The sequence below is a fragment of the Micropterus salmoides genome, unplaced genomic scaffold (genome assembly GCF_014851395.1).
Source record: "Micropterus salmoides isolate LMB-PRFRI ecotype aquatic unplaced genomic scaffold, ASM1485139v1 Ms_hic_scaffold_21, whole genome shotgun sequence".
NCBI classification, from domain to species: domain Eukaryota; kingdom Metazoa; phylum Chordata; class Actinopteri; order Centrarchiformes; family Centrarchidae; genus Micropterus; species Micropterus salmoides.
The window spans coordinates 2041918-2067426 of record NW_024041262.1 but is presented as its reverse complement, the minus strand read 5'-3'; the positions used below and the strand labels follow the sequence as shown (position 1 = coordinate 2067426).

Sequence of the window (25509 nt, the reverse complement as noted above, 5' to 3'; positions counted from 1 at the left end):
CTTCTTTTTACTATCAAAACATATTACCCTTTTTCTTCTATTTTTGAATGGAAAAACAGTTACTGCAGAGCACTGGGTCCATGAATAGAGAGGTTTTGTACTGTGTTATAAAAATGATGCTATAACCAAGGGGCTCCTGGGCCGGCTGTGGCTCAGGAGGTAGAGCGGGTCAGCGGTTCAATCCCTGGCTCCCCCTGGTTGCGTGTTGAAGTGTCCTTGGGCAAGATACTGAACCCCGATTTGCCCCTGGCGGCTGTTCCGCCAGTATGAATGAGTGTGAATGTTAGTTTCCGTTTGAGCTCTTAGGCTCAGTGTGTGAATGGAGATGTAGTGTGAAAGCGCTTTTTTGGTCGAAAAGACTAGAAAGGCGCTATACAAGTACGGAGCATTTACCAAACTGTTTTATTTTCAAGTTTACTAAATACATTTTATATTCATACTTCTGCTTTTAGTCACAGAGATTTGACAGCAAAAAAATGTCTATGATGAAGCAGAGTAGGAGGAGTGTAATGAGTTTGACTGGGGGAGGGGGGGAACAGCAGCTCCCACACACACACTCGCACTCTTCCTTAATGCTGTTCAGCTGACAGTCCTTTATAGCTTTCTGCCCTGCAGTGCTTCAAAAACAAAGCTCTCTCTATCACAGTCTCTCTCTCTCTCTCACACTCGTTTTCTCTCTCTCACAAGTCAGTTCAATTTAAGTGGCTTTATTGGCATGACGTAACACTGTACCACATAGCATGTGGTTAGACATTTAAAAGCAAAACATTAATTTGAAATGTACTACAGCAAAGAAAAACAAATAACCTATGGTCAAATATCGTATGTCAGGTCAACATCTACTGCCGCTAACTTTGAGTCCTCTCTAATAGGACTGGTATCTAATGGGTTAAGAAAACCTTTTCTTATGATTTTTGTTATGACTGATTTTAAATGTGCTTCTCTAAGATGTTTATACTTTTCACATTTGGAGAGGAAGTGTTGCTCTGTTTCAGGTTCACTGCAGGGACAGTAGTTTTTGCTCTGCAGGGAGACAGGTTTTCCTGCCTCCCCTTTTCAAAAGCAAGGCTGTACTCACTCAGTGCTATCAAGGCTCTTTTTAGCTGTTGATCAGTCACTATGCTCATATAATCCGCTATGATGTACTGTCAATTTAGAGCCAGATAGCACTGCATGTTGCTCTGTGCCTTTGTTTGTGGTAGGTGATGGGTAAGGGGGTTCATGTTATATAATATCTGTATATTGTAACTCCAATTTGTACATATTTTAAGATTTACCCTAACAGCACTTATCTGTATAAAACACTATTTCTGTACTTCTGGTTAGATGCCTGGACCTGTACTCTGCGTAATGACAACAAAGCTGAATCTAATCTAACAAACTCACTCATACACTACCGTGTCTGGGTAAATTATTCTGCAGAATGTTAAATAAACGAATACTAGATTTCCTTGCAACACTCAATTCTGAGTAAAAATTAAATTGACTTTCTTGGGCCTGAATGTGGAGTTGCAGCTCTGACTCTAGCTCTTGTTTGTCACACTGGGAGCAGTCTCTCCTCTGGCAGCCGACCCTTCTCTATAGCTAGTCTGTGTTTGCTGAGTCTGTACATAGCCGAGACTATTCTAAGGCCCATCCACACCAATACGAATACGATCTCCGTCCACAGCAGCGTTCAGCTGTGTATCAGTGTTGATCTGCGTCTACATTAAAACGACTGAAAACGCACATGTAGTGTGAGTTCACGTACACTGGGCATGTGCGTGCCGGTGTAAACATGAAGCAGATGGTGTATTCCATTGTTAAAGAAGATTTGGCGAAATAATAAAGCAGGGATATTGAATTAAAATTCAAAGAGGTCCAGATAGAGAAAATTTTCCGAAGCAAAGGTCCGGAACATCAAAACGACTAACTTGCGTTATCATTCAGTACCATAACGTATAGTTGTATCAACATATGTTTTTAGTCAACAACTGACTGTCAAATCAAATCAAATTTCAATAATATTTACTGTCAGTTTTTACATCAAACTGAAGGGATAATAAATAGTAAACTAAAAAGTGCTTAATTTCAGAAAATAAACAAATACAAAGTGTAGCTTGAAGTGATTTAAGTGTAGTCTCAACAAATTTTACTAATAAACACTCAACAAATCTTAACAAATGAACAGCTTTAATGCCTCCTCTTCTCTTTCATTCTCTCTTATATCCCACTTTCCTACTTTCTCTTGTGAAGTGAGAAACGTGAGCTCTGGCTATGATTGGAGATATATGAGAGATTCTGGTTCTGAACTGCCTGTGGGAGGAATGTACATGTAAAAATCTGTAAATTCTTGATTAAAGGCCATGTGAAATCAATTTTCTCTTTCGTCTACTCTGTCCGTGTGTTTCCAAAACATCTTTGGTATATCGCTCTTGCGGATTCGACTTGCAATACTTCTAGGAATGCACAGATTTGATTGGCTGAGCAGCTTCACATGAGACGATTGGAACACATGCAGTTGGTCTGTGAGTTCCTGGGCCGCTAAACCAGTACAGTAAATGCTAGAAAAGCTGCCCGGGTTAAAATATAAACGCTCTGTCACGAGGTAGTAAGTCTCAACAATAAATTGGCTGTAGGTCGGAGGTCAGGAGAGGACAGCTGCTGGGTCCGGATCCGGACCGCGGTCAGCCAATTAGTGACCTCTGTAATAAAGTAATGCGGACGAAGAACCACACCAGTTTTTTTGATCATAGAAGAATAACGAGCTGGAACTGTTACTGTAACGTTTTAAAATGAAAACACTATTGTGGATGGGGCCTTAGTTTAGTGAGTTTTTACTGCGGTCGGGTCATCTGCGTATGTGAAGTCTCTTTTTAGGTCAGACAACATTTGAATTTACTCCGTGTTGTGGCCGTTTCCTTCCAATATGTAATATAGTTTTCTTTGCATTGGTTAATCATTTGGTTTGGTGTGATTGGGTTGCTGTTGTGGTCCGGGGCATGTTGGCTGGTCTGGACAGAGTCTCAGGACCAGCTGGCTGACTCTCTTTCTCACACTCTCTCTCTTTCCCTCTTACTCATAATTGCCTTGCCTTTGCACTCTTTGTTTCTCTCTCACTCTCGCTGTCTATCCAAATCCTCCCTGCTGTCACATACTTCAATATTCATCCCAGTGTCACGTTACTGACGTGACAACATCTAGTGTGCTGACACATACACACACAGTTCACACTGATAAAAGCTACAGAGGGATTGCCCTGTGATTTCTAGCTCTCTAACAATAGGCCTCTCATTTTAGCAGTTGACATTTGATTAGGCCAGTTGAAATAAAATTTTTTAGAATTAGATTATCAACATTCATTTCGTAATTTGTCCCAATGAGAAATAAAACTTTTGGCTGTTTTCTGGTCTGTGTACTGTATGAAAGCAATGTCTGCACTATTTACATTTGATTAAAGTCAAATCCAGTCATAGCCAATCCTCAGCCCCCCTGGGCTGTACTGTACTCCTCATACTGAAAGAAATCTCTCTTATACACAAACATATATACACGTCCAACATTCATCATTACAATGCCTGAGCAATAGGGATGGGCTTCTAGTAGCGATACCTTTAAGGTATCGACCGAAACAGCCCAGTATCGAGTAGTATTGAAACGTCTCCAGTCAAACCAGTACTTTAATCGATACTTATTTAAAACAGATTGTGAAAAATGATTATTTGCATGGTTTTGCTTGCAACCAAACACGCAAGCAACACACCGAAAGAAAGAGATGAACGCGGCTGTTTTTTCCATTGTGTGCGTGTACTCGTTTGGAAGTCCATGCAAGATTTTAACAGCCACTCAGCTTTAGCTATGGTCTCAGGCATGTTCGTCACTGTTGCAAGTTTATCTCCACAAGCTTGACTTTTTCCATTAGTTTCATCTTCTGGTATCATTTCACTGTACATTTTTATTTGCTATTTGTACAACTCATGTGGTCAACTGTTTCACTCCTCCTCTGTCATTCAAATAGGCTACAAAAAACTCCCAAGCTGTCGTCCTTCCTCTGAGGATGACCTAATAAGGATGAGGAGTGATCTGATACAATTTCCCAATATTCTTATGTAATAGGTTTTTCAAAAAAGAAAAAAGAAATAGATCTCCTTGCTTGTCCATAGCATCAAAAAAAATAGCAAGGTATCGAATGAAGTATTCTGTTGGTATCGGTATCACTTTAAGGGTACTGGTTTTGGTGCTGGTATTGAAAAATTCTAAACGATACACAGTTTCTGTAAGAACTTTAGTTTACAGTATTCCTTCAGATTAAGGCTCCTCTGTGATAAAATGTCTGCCAGGTGATATGTATTATGTAGCACCTTTCTAGTCTTTTCAACCACTTAAAGTGCTTTTACATTCATACACTGAGCCTATGTGCTCAAACAGAAACTAGAACAGCCTGGAGGAGCCGGGGCTTGAACCGCTGACCTTCCGATTAATACGCAACCCACTCTATCTCCTGAGCCACAGCTGCCCCTATTTCCTGTACTGATCATCATATCATATTTCTGTATCTGAGGTGTATTCAGAGTTAGCAGTATCTTTTTAGAATCTTTTGGTGATAAAACCAAACATTTCCACCATATACAGCAACTCAAGAACTGTTTACACATCCATTATTGTGAGTAGAATCACCTTGATTGATTTACCTGCGTCTCTTTGGTAACAGTGTTAAGAGAAATCATCAGAATATATGAGCTACGTTACTGCTGACCTCTGTGGTACTGCATTCCAGTGTGCTATTTTTAGTGTGTATGCTGGTTTAATTTAGAGCTGAACAAGGCTATGAAACTAGAACACTGCAGCAGTCTGAGAGAGAGAGCGCGAGAGCACGAGAGCGAGATGGGAAGGTGAAATGAAAGCCGTGACCTCATCTCATCTGCTCTGTGACTTTGACTCCCGCAGCTCTGCATTGTTTGTGTATGTTCCCGTCGGTCCCATATGAACTGTAGGGTGCTTCTGTCTTGAGGAAAAGGTGCATCTTTTAGAGGAAATTGTGACTGCGGCATTCTGAATTTTTAAGTTTTAGTTAAGTTTGTGAACTTGATGGATATTTTGTTTAGTAAACAGTCATGAAAAACCTCTAACTGAGATGATTGAGTGAATATAGACTGGAGCTATTTCTATTTTAGTTAAGATTTTAAAATCTGTTAGTCAAGCCTTGTAGTAAAGATCACCACTGACTTCCTCTGGGTGACAGGAAGTGCCTTCTTTTTCTCTCCTTCCCCCATCACACAGAAGTTTATTTTTGTCTCAGCCGCTACTATCAAACAACCCATCATTAGAATGCAGACAGACTTCTGATCTCATCCTCTGCAGTCCTGCATTGCACATTTATGCAAATACGAACCTTTCTACTAACCGATATCACATGGGCCTAATGCTTAATATATAACATCACCTGGAGCTGTGCTCTCCTGCCCTCTGGCTTCTGTCATGATTGTGTGTGTTATTTATTTGGTTGTGTTTGGGTGGTGAAGATGATTTCTCCTGTAATTTTTTTTCATTAAACAACACAATAGTCTTCTAGATTCTTTCAGTATTTTACCCTCTCTTGCCTCTCACCCTGTGTGACCTACAAACGTTTTCCCTCTATTCTGGTGTGTGTGTGTGTGTGTGTGTGTGTGTGTGTGTGTGTGTGTGTGTGTGTGTGTGTGTGTGTGTGTGTGTGTGTGTGTGGCCTTTGTAGTTCCACAATGAATTTCAGCTGTGCTGTTTGTTCATATGACTTCTGTTCTGTGTCAGCTCTGCACTGATCATGCAGTTGGTGATGGGACATTTATAGAGTTTATCGTCACAACAGGGATCAGAATCACATAGATTAATCACAAAGAAGAGTATGTGTTGTTGCTCTTTGCATTTCACTATTGATTGCTACCAGTTTCACAACAGACACCCTGCTGCTGCTCTTCACAAACACTGAGGCAGGGTCTGTAAGTTTGTAAGTATTGTCTTGAAATACCTCATAAGAAAGCTGCCCGTTGTATTTAATGATAGCTGATAGTTATCATTGTTGTTTAAAGATTATTCTTCTGGTCTACAGTCTTGTGATCGTCAGTTTGATCCCTGTACTAACACGATAAATCCGGGTGGGGAAATTAAAAGAGCAATGTTTTCCCCTCCCTAATTACTATCACTGAGGACCCTGCACCCCACTCCATTGGAGCCTCTCGGGGACCAACAGATCACACTGTGGTTGTAATGTGCAGCTTAAATCTGTGCAGTTGTGTGTTCGGTCCTGTAAAGATATATAATATTTACATGAAATAAAATGTACAGATAGCTTTTTAGCACTAATGAATGACTGTTTTCATGCGTTATCTTACAACAGTAACAAAATAATATGTCAATAAATTCCACTCTGTGTATTGCTGGGGAGCAGGAGGGGACATAACCAAGTTAAGCCAGCTGTGAGTCAGCAGGGTACCCAGCCCGTGTCCCTGCCACTACACACCAGATGTCTGCACTGTGCGACTTTGTTGTTTGCCACTTGAAAGAGAAGAATGGTGGGACAATACTGGTGGGGACAGAATTTTCAGATTTACCTGTTTTAGGGACAGATTTCCTAAAGGTTTGTGTGAGAAAAAAAACATCTGCAAACGTGATATCACCAGCAAATTAACACATAAACTTATCTACTAACGACATGCACGCAGAATGACGTCTTTCAAAAGTGCAAGATAGCAGCTGTTGTGTGTGTGTGGGGGGGTCAATTTTATTGTGCAAAGTAATGGGAGGGTAACATGCAAATACATTTTTACTACACGCAATGTGATCTACCAAGCCTAAAAGCAATTTCATGTGAGAGCAACAGCATCTGTATTTAATACGTTTGAAAGGAAGGTGCAAACCGCCAAGTGTTGCAGAGATGGCTGCTGTTATCGGAGCGAGAAGGAGACACAGCCGTAATGAAAGAAGATGTAGAGGAATAAAAAATAATAGATAATATTATTCTATATCCAATTTATTGAAATAGAATTATATTATTTTATTTATTCAATGATTTTAATAAAATATTTTTTTTGTATTTTCCTTTAGCTTTGGCAATACTGTTATACTAACATTCATGCAAAAAAAGCAAATTTGGTTTCGACCTGACTTCTTTTCTCCGTGAGATGGAAGAATTTAGAAAGTTGCGTGGCGCTGCAGAGAGCCCCCAGCTGCAGTAGTGCATGGATCACTCGTAAAATTCGTCCAGCCAGAGGAAACGATCACCAACTGTTCACATCGGGCTGGTCGTTATAGCGACACAACCCATTGCAGGTATCAGAGAGGGAATGGGGCGTTGGGGTGTACAGGGCCAGGAGATCTCGGAGCGACCGGGCACGCTGCGGACGGTCGGCGATCGTTCCCTCTGGCTGGATGAAGCACGATCTGCTGGCATTTCCTCGCGTCTGGGTCATTCCAGCATACTGTAGCTGTTTCTGCTGGGGTTTTTCAGGTGTGCTGTCCCAAGTACTTAGTGCGATCTCAGGCAGGATGGGCAGGTACATCCGATTACCACATACTCAGGACGCACTGAATGAAACAAACCAAGGTTTTTATGCGGTGGCTGCTTTCCCTCCCAATTTTCCACGGCGGAAACCATTAAAACACGCACCCTCATTTAAATACGGCCACCTCCATTGTGTTTGCTCCTGTTGCCATCTATGCAATAATTCTTCTAAATCACCCATAACAGGTTCTACAATTGCACGTGCAATATTTTAGAATGCACACGCAATTTAGTTCTCTTTATTCGGGATGTTAGTAACTGGCCCTTAGTGTGAACTACTTTAAACAAGGTTCTGTGTGTTTGATGCTGACCCTTTGATATCCTGTGTGTGGGTCTTTCAGGATGAGGTGGACAGTCAGAACCCAGTGTTAAGAGACAACCATCAGCTCCATGAAGAAGTGACAGGCTGGCTCAAAGACCAGAAGGTGCAGGAAATTTTTATGCAAGGTAAGCTTTTTATTACACTCTTCATATTCAAGTAAAATATTACATTCTGTAGATTGTATCATAGTTACAGTGTTTGCTGACTGCCTGGCAATCATGTTCTGGTGACTGCACTCTACTCAGTCATCTCATTACTGTAACCAATGTGGCTTACAATATGAGGAACTTTCAGTTAGGATTTATACTTCCAGCAGTGGGACAGTAACACCGTGATGGCTCTGTTTCCTGTTCCTTCCAGGTCCCTATTCATTGAATGGCTACCGCGTGCGTGTTTACAGACAAGACTCAGCTACCCAGTGGTTCACTGGCATCATTACACACCACGATCTCTTCAGTCGAAACATGGTCGTCATGAATGACCAGGTACACACACACAATGCTCTTTAAAATGTATGTGTGCAGTTTATATGTGTGTGTAACAGAATAGTATAATGCATAAAGGGAAGTAATGACTACTTGGCACCTGAAGTAGTAGTGAAGTAATTGGACCGATATGACTTTATACACAGATTGAAGAACACTCAAAACCACCATTGTTCATTTTGACACCTGACAGAGAGTTAAGTTTGAGTGTTTTTCGAGAAATGTATGCTAGTTTTAATTTTTATATATAAATATATATTTATTAGTTCTAGTCAACAAAAATGTGTGAAATTTTAGACTCTTATATTTTTCATGTTTATATCTTCTAATCTCTCTGAAGCTTCAGCTGTTGCCATCTTTGTTGTGCATAGCTAGCTAGCCGTTGTTAGTGCCTATTCCACAGTGGCAGAAATTTTATTTATTCCAGACTGTAGACTGACTCTCTTTAGTTGTAATTCCCCAAATGGTTGTTTGAACAGAGCCGCATTATTGCAGCTACCTGTGCTCTTCACCGCAGCATGTTCTTTCAGCAGCTAGACTCATCCACTAGTTCGTTAATCTGTCTGGGTTTATGTTAAAAAAAAACAGCCATCTGAAAGTAACCTTAACTTCACCTCCACATCCCTTGATTGTTAATTTCCCCTTTGGTTAGCCAGTGTGCTGGTCTGCTTGTTCTTGTAGTTTGTCCCAGCAGTTCTATTGCTGTTTCTTGTCTAATGTGGGATTATAAATGAATTTAGGCCACAAATCTGTTAGCTAGTAACTTTACTGGTTCTTGGAGGACATAGCTTTGCTACTAACGTCTGAGAATTTTGGGTGTTGGAGGATATTGTTTCACCAATCCACATCCACATCCACAGACGCATGCATGCATTGAATAGGACTTTGGATTAAAACAGTAATTAGTTTGTGTCAGTTCACCTCTTTCACAGGGCAGCACAGTGCGCCTAGTGGTTAGCACTGTTGCCTCACAGCAAGAAGGTCCTGGGTTCAAATCCTGGTCGTCCCGGCTTTTCTGTGTGGAGTTTGCATGTTCTCCCCGTGTCTGCGTGGGTTCTCTCCGGGTGCTCCGGCTTCCTCCCATCATCCAACATGATTGGTGACCCTAAATTGTCCTTAGCGTGAGTGGTTGTTTGTCTATGAGTGGCCCTGCAATGGATTGGCGACCTGTCCAGGATGTACCCCGCCTTTCACCCGATGGCAGCTGGGACTGGTTCCAGACCTCTTTCACATTCTCATTTACTGTCGTTTTTATTTGTTGATGAAAACTGTGATATATTTCTTCATAGTTTTACTTTTGACTTAGCGTTTTTTCTGACTGCTACAGTGAAAGTGAAACACAGCACGTTAAAACCAGTAGAATGTAGACAGTGTAAAGTGAATCTGGTGTGTGTTCAGGTGCTAGAGCCTCAGAACGTGGATCCATCTATGGTCCAGATGACCTTTCTGGATGACGTGGTCCACTCCCTGCTGAAAGGAGAAAACATTGGCATCACTTCAAGACGAAGGTCACGTTCCAGCCAGAACAACAACTCTGCCCACGTGAGTGCAAACACACACAACAGCACATGCACACAGCTGTGCAAAGAGCTTTTTAACAGCTGACAGTGTTGCTGAAGAGGTAAAAACATTTATAATCACGTTGACATATTTGACTGTCTGTAAGCTGTTATATATATATATATATATATAAGTGCATAAAAGGAAATGGAATGTACACATTGAGTACAGTATGAAAATAGGTGGAAGTTTAAGAAAGAAAACTCTGCTCTTAAGTGTCATTTCAGCAATTTGAGATGAATACATTATTGACAGTATCAATGATACACAGGTGAATGAAAGTATATGATGACTTTGCCTATAAAATCCAGTAGCTCACACCTTTCTCCATCAAAGTGCTTTACACTGTTGCCTAGGCAATGGCCCCTTGACATGATCAAAGAACAAGAAGACAGACATAAAAACAAAACTTACTTTGAAAAGACCAACACTCCACGTTTCACATTTTTCATGTTAAGTTCTAACCTTCAAATAAGAAAAGAAATAAAAAGGATGCATTTATGCTACTTTGATAATTAATGAATCTGCAGATAATTTTCTGGATGCATTGACTGGTCTATAAAATGTCAGTATATGTCCAGCCACTTTCTGTATGCTCACCTGAATGCAGCTAATAGGTGGCCATTGTTGCTGTGTTTCTGTTGTGCATAGAATGCAGCTTGTTATGATTTGCCAACCATTAATTTGACCTCAGCATCGTCTGCTTTGCATTTGTTTATCTGTTTGTTTTAGAGACAGTGGCCTCCCCAAATCTTTAATCATGCAAAATTCCAAACCAGGAACGTCCCACCGTTGTGCAGATCTTTTCCGTTTCCGAAACTGGGCAATAACTGTGGTTATCTATGAAGTATTTCTCCTAACTGTTTGACCCATGTTCTGTTTTTCTGCTTCCTCTCTGTTTCTTAATGGAGATAGCTTTAAAGCTTTCTGTTTAGCTTTACATTCAAACTCAACACACACAGATCTACAGTACACTGGCACACCGACTCCTTTCGTGTGGTGCCATGTCAGCAGGACACTATTTAGATTTTGGTGTAATTTGTCAGAAATGCATGAGGCACATATGGGAGCTCATTGGTGATCCAGCTTGTTCTTATTTGTTATTCAGCCAGTTATTTCTGGTCCCGCAGTCATTAACAAAATCTGTCCTTGTCCCACATTTTGTTTATATTCATTTCAATTTGTTATTTTTCTCTTGATTTTTTTTTTTTTTTTTTTTTTTTTTCTTGTTGTTGACACATTAAAGATGGCGGGAGGGAGACCCGGCGGGACCACTGGCAACACTCAGGTACCCCCAACTCCCCCACCACAACCCTCAAACCCTCCAGACCAACACTTTCCACAATACACTGCAAATGATGAAAACACACAGTTTATTTAAGTGTAGAGTCCCAGCTGGCAGACATGATCTGTGCTTGATGGACAGGAAAAGTGTCTCGGTCATCACTGTCCTAGCACCTGATTTTGTCATACAGTCCCCTCCAACAGTATTGGAACGGTAAGGCAAGTTCCGTTGTTTTTGTTGTTCACTGAAGACATTTGCGTTTAAGATCAAAAGATGAGTATGAGACAAGAGTTCAGAATTTCAGCTCTCATTTCCTCACATCTAGATGTGTTAAACAACTCAGGACATATCACTGTTTGTATTAGACCACAGCATTCTTAGGTGAGCAAAAGTAATGGAACAAATAATCTTAAAGTAAATAACATTTAATATTTGGTGGCATAACCCTTGCTTACAATAACTGCCTAAAGCCTGCGACCCATCGACATCACCAAACTGTTGCATTCTTCATTTGTGATGCTATTCCAGGCTTTTACCGCTGCTTCTTTCAGTTCTTGTTTGTTTCGGGGTGTTTCTCCCTTCAGTCTCCTCTTGAGGAGGTGAAATGCAGCTCTGTTGGGTTAAGGTCAGGTGACTGACTTGTTCAGTCTAAAACCTTCCACTTTTTCCCCTGATGAAGTCCTTTGTTTTGTTGGCAGTGTGCTTTGGCTCATTGTCCTGCTGAAATGTTTCTGTCCACTTCTGAATTCATTCTGCTGCTACCATCATCAGTTACATCATCAATAAATATTAATGAGCCTGTTCCAGAAGCAGCCATGCACGCCCAAGCCATGACATTACCTCCACCATGCTTCACAGATGAGCTTGTATGCTTCGGATCATAAGCAGTTCCTTTCATTCTCCACACTTTGGCCTTTCCATCACTTTGCTAGAGATTAATCTTGGTCTCATCAGTCCATAAGATCGTGTTCCAGAACTTTTGCGGCTCATCTCTGTTCTTCTTTGCAAATTTCAATCTGGCCTTCCGATTCTTGCTGCTGATGAGTGGTTTGCGTCTTGTGGTGTGGCCTCTATATTTCTGCTCTCTGAGTCTTCTTCCAACAGTGGATTGTGATACCTTCACCCTGCACTGTGGAGGTCGTTGCTGATGTCACTTACTGATGTTTTGGGGGTTTCTTCACAGCTCTCACGATATTTCTGTCATCAACTACTGTTGTTTTCCTTGGCCTTCCTGTTGGACGTCTGTTGCTCAGTACACCAGTAGTTTCTTTCTTTTTCAGGACGTTCCAAATTGTCGTGCTTGCTATGCCCAATGTTTGTCCAATGGCTCTGCTCGATTTTCCTTCTTTTCTCAGCTTGACAGTGGCTTGCTTTTCTCCCATAGACAGCTCTCTGGTCTTCATGTGGGTTTATCCTCTTTAACAGGAAATGCAGTCTTTATAGGTTTGAACCAAGGATGAAAACTTAGACTAGTCATGCAGAGCTATTTAATGTTTGGACAGTCAACCTAAAAGGCAACATCTGGGCAACAAGAAACATCTGTCAGTCACATGTTCCAATAGTTTTGCTCACTTGAAAAATGGGTGGGCTCAGACAAAGGGTGGTATGTCCTGAGTTGTTTAACACATCTAGATGTGAATACCAGGAAATGAGAGCTGAAATTCTGAACTCTTGTCTCATACTCATCTTTTGATCTTAAACCCAAATGTCTTCAGTGAACAACAAAAACAAAGGAATTTGCCTTACCGTTCCAATACTGTTGGAGGGGGCTGTAATACCCAAAGGCACCCTGAATCTAAACTAACTGTTGAGTTCTTAAACATAGTGGAGATTTTGGGGCAATGTTATGCACTGTAACACAATTGGAAAGTGTATTTTTAAACTCAGTCTGGCAAAAATGTTCTGTATTGGTGTTAATTTGAAGTATGTATCAGCCTTGTAGGAAGCCATAAGGTTGAAGTGTCACACTCTCAATAACTGAGGTTCAGATTGGTCCTGTTCTCCCACTGCCAGTGTTATTTGCAATGTAGAATCAGTATTTTTCCTCCATTGCTACCATGGTACCTTTTGGTCATCAGAGTAGCACTCTGTTAGACATGTGTAGACTGTGCTCAGCTTTTACTTACACCTCACAGATAACGAAATAGTCTACCTGTAATCTGATGATGAATACAGAATTTTTTTGCTGGTACAGTAATTGAATAAGTGAAATTGATTTTCTCATGGTAATCTGTAAACTGTGAGGTTACAATACAGACTAATAGTAAAGCAGTATAATGTAATGAAATGTTCTCTTAATGTCTTCAGTATATTTATAACCATTAACTTATTCTCTGATGTGTATGACATCACCTGGACAAACAGACACTGATAAATGTCTGCCACAAACTGGAGATGAAATGTCTAAGTGAAATAGTCATTTAAAGAGTAACTTAACCCAGGCCAAACATCCTGTCTGCACTGCCATCTGGTGGTTGCTGCCTCTGCAGCACACTGTGCAATAGAGCATTTCACAGTGTACAAAATTCTACGTCAGTGTGGTGTGGTCACAAGTACAAAGACCACACCAGAACCCCCCCAGCTGTAATGACGGGTGTTGACAGAATTGAATCAACCCATAGAGGTCAGTTCAGCCAAACTTCTGCAGAGTGCAGAGTTGGTCTTTAACTCCAAGTCCTGAAATCCAGTCCAATTTATAATTCTGACAAACGGTGACATGTATACTGAAGTTGCAGTTTATTTTTGTGGGTTGGAGCTAACATCCAATAGACTTATCCATCTGCTTCAGTAGCCCAGTGCAAGTTTAGGCACAGTGTGAAAGGTTTACAAAGAGAGAGAGTGCTGCTCTGCCTTTCAGAAATGACTAGGATGGGACTGAACTGATGATGAACCAATGTCCATGGTATTTAACTGATACTCCCCTATAATTTCCATCTGGACATTAGCCAAAGTCACAGTTTGTGTCATTTAGGAGTTCACCCTACAAGGTGGCTTACAACACATGATTGGCATTTCCCAGACAGAATCAGGAACATGGGCCAGCAGTGAACCAGAGGGGCACGTCGACCCTCTAACAGCAGGGGGCTGACAACGTCCCATAAGAACTCTGCAGACATTGTCCACTAGTTGTAGTCAGAGACAGACATGCCTTGCATTACTGACACATCATTCTTCGAATTTATCAGCAACATAACAACTCACCACCTAATACCAACCTTTTTTCTTGACCTATGTGTCTTGCATCTGATGCATGAATGCGATTTCAGGCCCAACTCTGAGAATGAGGCATGGAAACCATACTTCACCAGGTTTCCTTAAAGAAGTAATTATAAATGCCAAGCTGATTTGTCTCTGAGTAAAGTGACTCAGGCAGGGGTTTCTGACTTTTACAAATTACAATTTGTACAATTATCAGCATCAGTCAGTCCCTTCTCTCTTTAAATAAATCTACCTGTACAAAGCAGAGACCATGTTGATTTCACAGCTAGAGAGATTGTGGCTTCTTTTGCTTCTCATGCTGTGGTACTTACACAGCTACTCTTATAACCCATGCATTTACCTCACTCAGCCCTAAGCCACTCATGAGGCAATAGCAGTGCATGGAAGTTGGTGTTTCTTGAAAATACAGAGTAGACGTTTTAGAAGTTAGTTCCCTCCAAATCATCTCATCGATACAAAGACATTTTCTTGGTCTTACATGAATTACTGTTTGTTCAAGCTTCAGAAGTCCAACTAACTACTGCATGGACTTAGAAAGCAAAAATATTACAGCGACTGGAAAATATCAATACAAACAAAAAGGGTGTGATTCCCAGTGGTGCCACCCTCACTAATAATGTGTACATCATGTTACTTTGAGACATTTTGTTAAAAAAATAAATAAATAAAATACAAAAACGGGAGGAAAAACCACCAACTGGAAGTTCACTTTTCTTGGAAAAAGTCTACTTGATGATCTAAATAAATGCATTCCACCTACATGTTTTCTGCAGCACAATTGAAAAGCAAAAAAGCAACAGTCTCTGGTACTATTTCACATACAGTATAACATGTCATAAGAACTATTTTAAACTAAACACATTTTAATCTTACAATTAGAAATGTCTTGTCGTGTGTCTGCCCGCTGTATTGGAACTTAAACATTGACTGAAAGATTACATCTCTGACTCTTGTTAACTTGAGGACAATTTATTAAAAACCTGAAGGCATCATATTTAATATTTGGTGTAAAACTGTTAGATGTCAGCAGACACATCCTCCCTGTTGATGCTCTGTCATGCATGTACTGGAGCCAGCTTTACTTCTGACTTGTTGTTCTGACTCTGGTCTTCAGCAGTGAAACACATGATCACTTGGCTTGAGGTCACGTGACTGACTTGGATAGTCAATAACAAAAAAACGTCTTGGTTGCTCTTTCTTTAGTCTAAAATTTAAAGACTGTGTTTAGCATTTGCACACATTCAAACAACCTTAAAGCTGAAAGTCAGCACTTTAATCTTAGCCATGCTTCCATCTCTAATCCAATGTGCAAGAGTAGAGTCAAAACAGTGAAAACATTGCCATTCGTATATCTGACCCATGAATACTAGAAACCCTTCACAACATACACTCCAGTTTACACCCAGCTTAATCTTATACATATCTTATACAATCTAATACAACGGCTGTGCAAGAAATCTTACCTTTTATTATAAGCTCTAATGTTCTTTTTTGTTTTTTTACAGAGCTGTTGATTTAGCTTTATGGTCATTTTGGAGTCATGGACTTTCAGCTTGTGCTGTTATTTAATTGTATTCATTTCATTATTTGTTTGTTATACTAAGACGTGTTTCTCATTTTTAGTCTAAACTGAGAGATCTTACATGTTTTGTTAAATATTTTGGATAATTTTGAAGTATGCTCTATGTTTAGCTCACCCTATACTTACCTGGGCTGGTGGTAGGTTCCAGTCAGGTGAGGCTGAGAAGGTAAAATGAGGAGGTGGCAGCTTGCTCTGAGACTTCAGCTTTCATTAGTGTTCTTGCTTCATGACATATAAGGATGTTCAGCCACTTGCATCCCTACATGAGCATACAGTTGAATCAACACTCCTTTAAACTGTCTCAATGAAAACCGAACAGTAGAGCTGTTGGATTAGACTGCATCAGTTTTAGATAAACTGATACCTGGGTGTAGTTTAACAATAAAAAACAGTACAACTGTAAGATTCACATAGATATCAGTTATTGCAGAGCTGTCATATTGGATTGTTTTCAACTGTGAAGGTGTACTTAATAAACTGACAACTGAGCGTAAACATTCATAGTAATGTTTGTATTTACAGGTCTGTGTGTTTCTGTGCTTGAGCTAACGTATAACTTTATTTATTCTTACAGAGTCATTACACACGAGCCCAAGCCAACAGCCCCCGCCCCATCATGACTTCATTGGGCCCTAACCCAAAAGGTTCCCAGGGGATGCTGACCTCCCAGCAGCAGAGCCAATCACAGCAAAGCCAGCAACCAGCCAGCCAATCACACAACTCGCCCGGCGGCAGTGGGCGGGAACAGAGAGAGCAGCGCAACTCTCGCTCTTCCAGGAGGAAAGGATCAGATAGCAGTGTTCCAGAGGAGGATAAGGACAGGAGAGAAGAGACCACAGGGAGAGGTGAGGACGGTCCCCATCAAACACTCCTGTAAAGATTATAGAAACACTTGTGATAGAGGGATGTTTCTTTGACCTCAGAAATAAGCTTTGGCCGGGTAGACACCAACTTGCAACGAGAACCAGAAAGTTTCATTTTGGGCTTTAGAGTGAAAGTAAAGGTCGGCACCGGCTAAAAGCTGAATCCTTCTACCTGAATGTTTTGCTCATGACTGATCAAAAAAGAATGAGGAGAGACAAAAGATTTGTTTTGTTTTGTTGAAGTTTGCAGTTGTTTTTGGGCATTCAAAGATGTCCACAGAGCCAATCAACAATAGACAAGCAGTCTTCATTTGGTGTTGCTTCTGTCTTTTTTTTGTTCTCTTTTTTTTGTTGAGTGTTTTCATCAGTGCTGCATTACATTGCACTTTGCTAAATGTCAGTTGTGAAATTCTCGATAGTTATTATTACTGTACACATTTTAATTACCATAATATGTTTAATACCATGAACCGCGCTGTTATAATCTCAGGGCAAACACTGTCCAGCGTCTCCCAGAAGCAGACGCGCATGCGCAGAATGCAACGTGGGTTTGTTTGGGTCGATGACAACCTAACAACACGGCGGAAGACGGCGCTGCTGGAGATTATTCAGTATTGCTAACAGCGTGTAAACTGAAGCTCTCAGTGTTGCTGCTCTGCTACACGTTGTTCTGCTGCTGTGTGCGTCGTGTGTCGGCAGAGTCTATTGGTCCACTGCACATGACAACACGTTACGCAGTTCAGTCAACCAACCAGCAGATCTAGAAACGCTAAAGACTGCTCTGTATTTATCAGTCAGTTTTGGGGCTCATTGCAGTTTCTGTCACTGTCTTCTAAAGACTTATTTGTTTTCATGTCATTGTCCACAGGGTCATTGTATTACCTATATAATACAGTCATGGCCAAAAGTGAAATTTTTCCAGAAAATCAAGTATTTCTCACAGAAAAGTATTGCATTAATACATGTTTTACTATACACGTTTATTCCCCTTGTGTGTATTAGAACAAAACAAAAAAAAGAAGAAAAAAAAGCTAATTGGACATAATTGCACACAAAACCCTAAAAATGGGCTGGACAAAATTATTGGCACCCTTTCAAAATTGTGGACAAATAAGATTGTTTCAAGCATGTGATGCTCCTTTAAACTCACCTGGGGCAAGTAACAGGTGTGGAGTTCCAAAGACATTCAAGCTGTCCTGCAGGCTCAGGGTGCATCAGTGTCAGCCCGAACTATCCGTCGACATTTGAATGAAATGAAACGCTATGGCAGGAGACCCAGAGGAGGACCCCACTGCTGACACAGAGACATAAAAAAGCAAGACTACAGTTTGCCAAAATGTACTTGAGTAAGCCAAAATCCTTCTGGGAAAACGTCTTGTGGACAGATGAGACCAAGATAGAGCTTTTTGGTAAAGCACATCATTATACTGTTTACCGAAAACGGAATGAGGCCTACAAAGAAAAGTACCTACAGTACCTACAGTCAAATATGGTGAAGGTTCAAAGATGTTTTGGGGTTGTGTTGCTGCCTCTGGCACTGGGTGCGTTGACTGTGTGCAAGGCATCATGAAATCTGAGGATTACCAAAGGATTTTGGGTCGCAATGCATATGAATAAATGTAATGAGCTACAGAAACTGAAATTGATGCCATGCCTTCCAGATATGAGACATTACATTTAAATTTATTCATTTAGCTGACACTTTTATCCAAAGCGACATACAATTGCCAATAATGTCAGAGGTTGCACACCTCTGGAGCAACTAGGGGTTAAGTCTCTTGCTCGGGGACACATTGGTGGACGTGTCACAGTGAGGAATCAAACCTGGGTCTCTCACACCAAAGGCATGTATCTTATTCAATGCTCCATCTCCACCCCAGTAGTGCTTTTGGTTTTCCGATTCACTCTTTCAAACACAAACATTACATTGGTCTTAGTCAGTAATAAAAGGTACAATCAACAGCATTCAAGTCAAGATTGAGGTGGGGAAGATGGATGGCAGAGAGGGTATTCAGACCTGTGTTTGAGTGTCCAAAAATTATGTTTCTTCTTTTCATTTGTCCAGACTCCAAGTCAAAGGCAAAGCAGGCGGTGAACAAACGCAGGAAAGGCGAGGAAGATGAGAAGAAGGCAGGTTTAAAGAGGCTGAAGACTGACATGACCTCTGATCTGTCGGAGAGCAGCGACTCAGAAAACCCACACAACAAGAGGACCGCCCACTCCTCATGCTCCTCCTCCTCCTCATCGTCTTCGTCGTCGTCGTCCTCCTCCTCTTCCTCCTCCTCAGAGCCCAACTCTGAGAATGAGCTAAAGACTCGCAGCAGTGATGTGAAACCAAGCGGTGTTTCCAAAAAAGAGGAAGATGAGAAGCCTCTGATGCATGGCACCAAACTGAACGATTCCTCTTCTCTCATTAGTCGCCTGTCCCCGTGGGTGGAGCTTCAAGCAGAGGACAGCAAGAAGGGTCTGGTTAAGGAAACAAGCAAAATGATAACAAAGGAGGAGGAGGAATTGGTCGCTGTAACACAGATCACACAGTCTCCACGGCAACAGACGCCTCTGAGTTCTGACCCCATCCAGGGCGGCATTATGGAGAGCAGCAAGAACACTATGAAAGGTACAGTCAACTGATACATGGCAGCTGTCCTTTTATGATAATTATCAGTAAGTTTAGTATTCTTATGCGATGAATCTTTTTTGTTTTAGTGTCATCTCGGTCCCAGACGCCGTCTTTATCCCACCTCCACGGTGGCAGTGTGATTGACATCACAGATGATGCCCAGGCGACGGTGCACCAGGAGAGTTCAGAGGCAGTGTCTGCGCTGCTCGCCTCCCAGAAGGCCGAGTCCACGTCCCTCTCACCTTACCTCCCACTCAACCCCTCTCCCGTCTCCTCGCCTCCCGTCCCGCCATCTCCTTCTCCATCAGAAGGAGGCCGCAGAACAGATATTGAGCCTCCCATGCAGCAGCAGGTTATTATGGGAGGTGGCATGACAGCAGCCAGGAGCTTAGGCAACAAGATAGAGTTTGCTCCCTCTGAAGTCATCAGGTGAGAACACAGGGCTTCAAATTGTGTTTGTTGAAATGTGTGTCGCTTCTCAGATGTCCGGATGAGATGACTAGGTGTCAGATGTAGTGTAATCTCTGTAAGTCAGTCCCATCCAATATCCTTTAATAAGATGCAGTATGTTAGATCAGGTTATACAGGAAATCATAGAATGACTTTACATCCACTATAATAACCTGTTTACTGTCAATCTGTGTATACATGCAGCAGATTCCTCCTCTTGCCCTGATCTCATTTTGGAACCATGACTTGCTTTTTTAATTGTTGTAGTGATGCAATACACCACTTCCTGATTTTTGTGTGTCTGAGTGCTGACAAGACAGTGACAGGACACTCTGTAGTGAGAGTGTAGTTCTCTCGTCAAATGTTCGGTGGTGGAAACTGACTAATTCACACTTCTAGACATTCTTTCTCTGTCTGGAGTCTTTGTCCTGCACAGGATCACATGTGAAGAGCAAACAAAAAACCTGTTTACATGGCTAACAAATCAAAAGAAAGCTTTTGTGGGGGACATCAGGTTTCTCTAACCTCATAAAGCCATTTTGGAAACCAGGTGTCTTGTTTACATGACATTTTAGGAGTCACCTTACTGGAGAACTGAGTCAGTCATTTAAGTTCATGTCAACAAACCTGAGTGCCCCACTGTCTATTTTAGACAATAAGCTGAATTAAATTTTTATAGCCCCAAAAGTCCTTAAAAAGTGGGCGCAATACAATGAGTATTACAGCAGAAATGAGAGAACATGAAAGTAAAATTAGTCAAATATAAAAACAAAGGTGAACTTATAACTGACATTATGGTCTGAAAGATTAGGAATTTAAGTCAAATTACAAAAGCTTTTGAATAAAAGCACACTTTAAGTGGAAATACTTTTTTTTTTTTTTTTAATTGAATTTGGAAGAATAGCAAAAGCCTCGTCCTTGTGAGCCTTTACCTGGGATAGCAACCAGTGAAAAAAATGTTTGCCTTAAAATTGAGATCATGAATATAATAGACTACAGTCTAGACCTGCTCAGTCTGAAAAGTGTTAAAGCCCAGCAGGTTGCCGTCTAAGCTGCTTGGATCATGCATACAAATGTAAATGTTTGAACTTTTGTCAATATGGACATGCTTCAGATCCTTAGATTATTTACAATTTAATCGTTCTGTTAATCTTTCAGAAGCAATGAGCAGCACCAAAGTATAATTCATTAAGATTTACTGGTTTGTTAAACAAGAGAGATAAAAAAAAGTTGTGACCTTACCTTTGAAGCATAAAGAATATGTGTCCATCCCTCCATTATTCATAAAAACTGAATCCAATTTGAAATAACTACGGTAACTTTCAGCTTTCATCCTTTCTAAAGTAGGTGCTCTCTCTCTCGCTCTCTCCCCCCCCTGATTTGATACAAGTAATTATCATACTGAATAAATAATTTTGATAGTAGCCTTTTTCCCATATTTACTGAGCAAGAGTTTTGTGGGAAAGGAATTAAAGGCCTGTCCCAGATATAGGTAGGCTGAGTTCAGTCCTTCAGTGCCTGAAGCAAAAAACAGCCTCGGCTGTTAAGTGAAGTTTTAAGTAGATGACAGATGAATAGAAAACAGATCATAAAATATTATTTTCTCTGCTTTTTTTCAGGCCTGTCACATCTATAACTGAAAATATGGTGCTTGTGGAGAAAGAGAAAACGGTCCTTCCTCATCATCTTCTTCTTCATCATCATCAGCAGCAGCAGCAGCATCATCAGCAGCTGCAGCAGCAGCAACACTACACATCTATCCACCCCAGCATTAAGAGTCTGTCTGAGGAGACAAGAAAACACTCACAGCAACAACCGCCCCCCAACAAGATGAACACAGTCCTCCCCCCGGACTTAGCCAAATCCAAAATGAGCCCCAACCCAGCTCAGGTCGACTCCCTGAAACAGAAACTTCAGCACCCCAACAACTCTCAATGCCATCCCTACCCCAACACAAACCCAAGTGACTTTCTCAAGGCTAAGCCCCACCCAGCCCTGCTGGACATCTCCAAACCTAAACCCAACACCTCCCCAGAGGTCTCTAAACATAAAATACAGAGGTACTCTGATACCTCCCCACCTCCGACAGGCCGTTTGTCCGCTAAAGTAGAAATAGCAGAACCTCCAAGGTCTGGTTTCAAGCCGGTGCTAGCGCGGTCAGAGTCGGGAGGAATTAGTACGAGCAGCAGCAGCAGTACCAAGAGCCCTCTGATCATCGATAAGAACGAGACCTTCACTGTTTACAGGGACCCAGCACTGGTCCGCTCAGATGCAGAGAACTCTGCCTCTGCCACCGTCTCCTCCAACCATGTGGCAGCCTATCTTCATCCCCACCTGCACACCCTCCACTCCCCCTCCCCCTCACTCCCCCTGCCTCACCCCCGCTTCACATCCCCACGGCGCTTCCCACCTCCTCGCTCCTCCTCACACCTCTGCTCTACCCCACCCGCACCTTTTACCCCCCCGGGGTGCTCTCTGCCATGCCTCCTCCTGCAGCATCTCTTCTCGGGGGACACCCTCGGCTCGACTCCCCTGGTGGGTTGGGCCACCTCGCCCTGCCTCATCCGGCAGCCACACACCAGCAGCAGTTCCTACAGGTCAGATACAAACACACTATAAAGCCACACTATCAAAGACTGTAATATCCAGCTCTGTGGGTTGAGGTGGGTGGGGGCAAATGGGGTGGAAGAGGAGTAATGTTGCCTCCGCTCCTGATTATATATATATATATATTTAAAAGAAAAATTTACGTGTTCTGTTTTCAGGGTCAGGGCCCCCCTCCACCTCCTCTACTAGCCCAGGCTCACAGTGGAGCAGCAGGGCTGGGCCTATACCCCATCCTCTGGCAGTACCCCAACGGAACACCAACCTCCTATACCCCAGGGCTCAACCTGCCCCCCACAGCTAAGTGGGTCCACCCAGAAAATCCTGTCACCGTGAATTCCGAGGCTTCTCTCAGGAGGGTAGGTGTATGCAAATTGGTCTGTATTTGTGTGTGTTTTGGTGGACTTTTGCATGCACATGTGATTGTGTCTTTTTGTTTGACTGTTTGTCTTTTAACAAGGAGAACAGTGAAGGCCGGATGGAGAAAAGAGATTTTGGCAGGCAAAGAAGCAGAGTAGGAGAAGAACCCTTGAGACCAAATCAGATGTAGCTGTGCTTGTAATGGACAAGTCCGTTTTTAAAGGAATTACTGTAATGTTCTTTCAATTAATTTTGACGTGAAAGCTCTATGTGATGACTTTTCATAATAAATTTTTTTTTTTTAAATTAAACTTTTTATCAGTGTTGTAGTTGACTCCTACAGGATGTAACAAAACATTTGGCTTAACCTAAACAAACCTAGTATAGTACTGCTATAATACTGCTACTATAGTTCCTGCACAGGAAATGACAGGCTGTATGGATTACCATTATGAAAAGTGCAACAGATTCCAGTCCCAAATTCTGACCTTTTGATATGGGAGCATCTACTGTGCACAGTTATGTTATCGTACAGAGCTTATATGTGCATAGTCAGCATTTACCAGCGCAAACAAAAGCTTTTAGCTGGAGCTTAGTTGATGATGACATTACATGAGGGGGGTGTGCAGTCTATTCCCCATTCCTCGGCCTCTGGTTTTCTCAGATGCGCTCAGTCCTGATATGTTTATATGCATGTGGGTGATGTTCACCCATCCTGCTAGGTTGGGTGTGATGGAGAGAGTTCTGACTTTTATACCTGTTTCATATTTTAAAAACAGGCATTGAGCAACCAGACTGGTACTGGGTTAGATCCAAAGGTTTCGGTCTCTAAAAGTTGGTTGGATGTCGGCCTTCACAGGTTCTGGGCAGCTCGTGGTTCCGCTAATTCTCGGGGTTGGAGTGTCTGAAACCAAATTTTATTCCACCCATCCTATTGTTTCTTAATTATTTTCTTTGTTCCAATTTCTTTCCTAAAGAATTAATAATGTTTCTTACATGTCTAATGCTTCCATCTTTAAAATGTTTAATAATCAATATTATCCACTTTGCAAAAAATAAACAGACTGTTAATCTAGGTTTAAGTGGCAACCATGTACAGTATCTGTTATTACAACAATAAACATACATATTTAGCATATATGTCAATATATATGCATATGTGTGTGTACAGCATCCAAAATTAACAGCCACCAAGCGCCAAATGTGGTTAAATTTTGGGTTTAGTGGAATAATAAATGGAGTCACCGACCAGGTGGCTGGGGAATAATGTTGAATTCAGTTTCAATTAAATTTTATTTATATAGTACAAGTAACAAAAGTTATCTCTATTTTTATATAGAGCAGATCTAGATCATACTCTTTGTAAAACTATTAACAGAGACCCAACAATTCCCACCATGAGTAAGCACTTGGTGACACAGGCGAGGAAAAACTCTCTTTTAGCAGGTAGAAACCTTGAATAGAACCATGACTTGGTTGGTGACACTCTGCCTCGACCAGTTACAAAAACAGTTAAGGTGGTAGTGGTATAGACAATAAAAAATTGTGATGATGATAATAATCAAAGGACTAATAATAATTGTAGCGGTGCGTGTCAAAGACAGTAATTACAGATCAAGACCCCACAGCTCAACGAGAAAGCACAAAACTACAGGAGAGTGAAGAAGTCGATAGATATGGTTGCATAAAGATTGGAAAAGGAGAGGAGGAGACAGGAGCTTAGAACATCATAAGAATTCCTCTGGCAGTCTAGGCCTATAGCATCATAACTAAGGGATGGTTCAGGGCTCAAGGGCGTAAATTACATGTCTGACTTTGTTGAACAATATTGTCATACAGTTTGACGCTAATAGTTGCCCATTTTTTGCTGTATCTAACCGGAAAACCATAATGCTCACATATCGTGGATCTAAATGTCAAGGGAGCAGCTCTGGTTTCTCATATGTGTTTGCCTTTGGGATGGCTAAAAGAGCTTGACTAACCTGGCTAACAAAGCTAAACAAATATAAACATGTGTATCAGAAAATGTACCCTTTTCCACTGAAGTCACTGTGACTTCTCTCTTTGTGAGTAATTTATGGTGACATACTTTACCTTGACCATGCGTGTGTTTGCAAATTTAAACCAAAATTTGTGTCTGTGGATTTTACTTTTTGGTTTATTACTTTATTGATTCTGTATCTATGTGTGTGTTTTATGTGCAGAACACACCAAGTCCATGGCTTCATCAGGCTGCTGGTAGTGCTGGTGATGGCCTCGGTTTGCTGAGCCACGTTCCTGTTCGGCCAGCCAGTGCAGATGCCCACCGCCCCCCTGTCAAGATCAACACACACACAAGCCCTCCACTTTCAAAGGCCAGCACGGACATTCGTAAGGAGTGAGTAGAAAGATCAGTAACATGCAAAGTTCTCCAAGATGCTGGATTAGCTAGACTTATTCAGAAAGCCCACACAGAGCAGCAAGAGAGCTATGTTATCCCTGAGACACCGGCAATGCAATGTCAGTTAAGCCTAGTTCACACTACACTACACTACAGCTCGGCAACTGTCAGTCTGTGATCAGGGGTAAATCAGTGATCGCTCAGTGGTTGCCAGTCGTTACAGGTGCTGGTCATATAATTAGAATATCAACAAAAAGTTGATT

At 41.5% G+C, this 25509-nt stretch overlaps 1 protein-coding gene across 1 annotated transcript in view; it reads left to right on the top strand.

Annotated features, from left to right (window-relative positions):
- Positions 1 to 25509, top strand: part of jmjd1cb (jumonji domain containing 1Cb) — a 143255-nt gene that overhangs the window by 97308 nt on the left and 20438 nt on the right. Inside the window, 12 exon segments of the mRNA XM_038736358.1 lie at positions 7858 to 7963; positions 8199 to 8323; positions 9722 to 9865; positions 11130 to 11171; positions 16544 to 16814; positions 18898 to 19449; positions 19539 to 19881; positions 21522 to 22260; positions 22262 to 22360; positions 22362 to 22499; positions 22668 to 22865; positions 25071 to 25243. Of these exon segments, the coding sequence (XP_038592286.1) occupies positions 7858 to 7963; positions 8199 to 8323; positions 9722 to 9865; positions 11130 to 11171; positions 16544 to 16814; positions 18898 to 19449; positions 19539 to 19881; positions 21522 to 22260; positions 22262 to 22360; positions 22362 to 22499; positions 22668 to 22865; positions 25071 to 25243 (2930 nt within the window).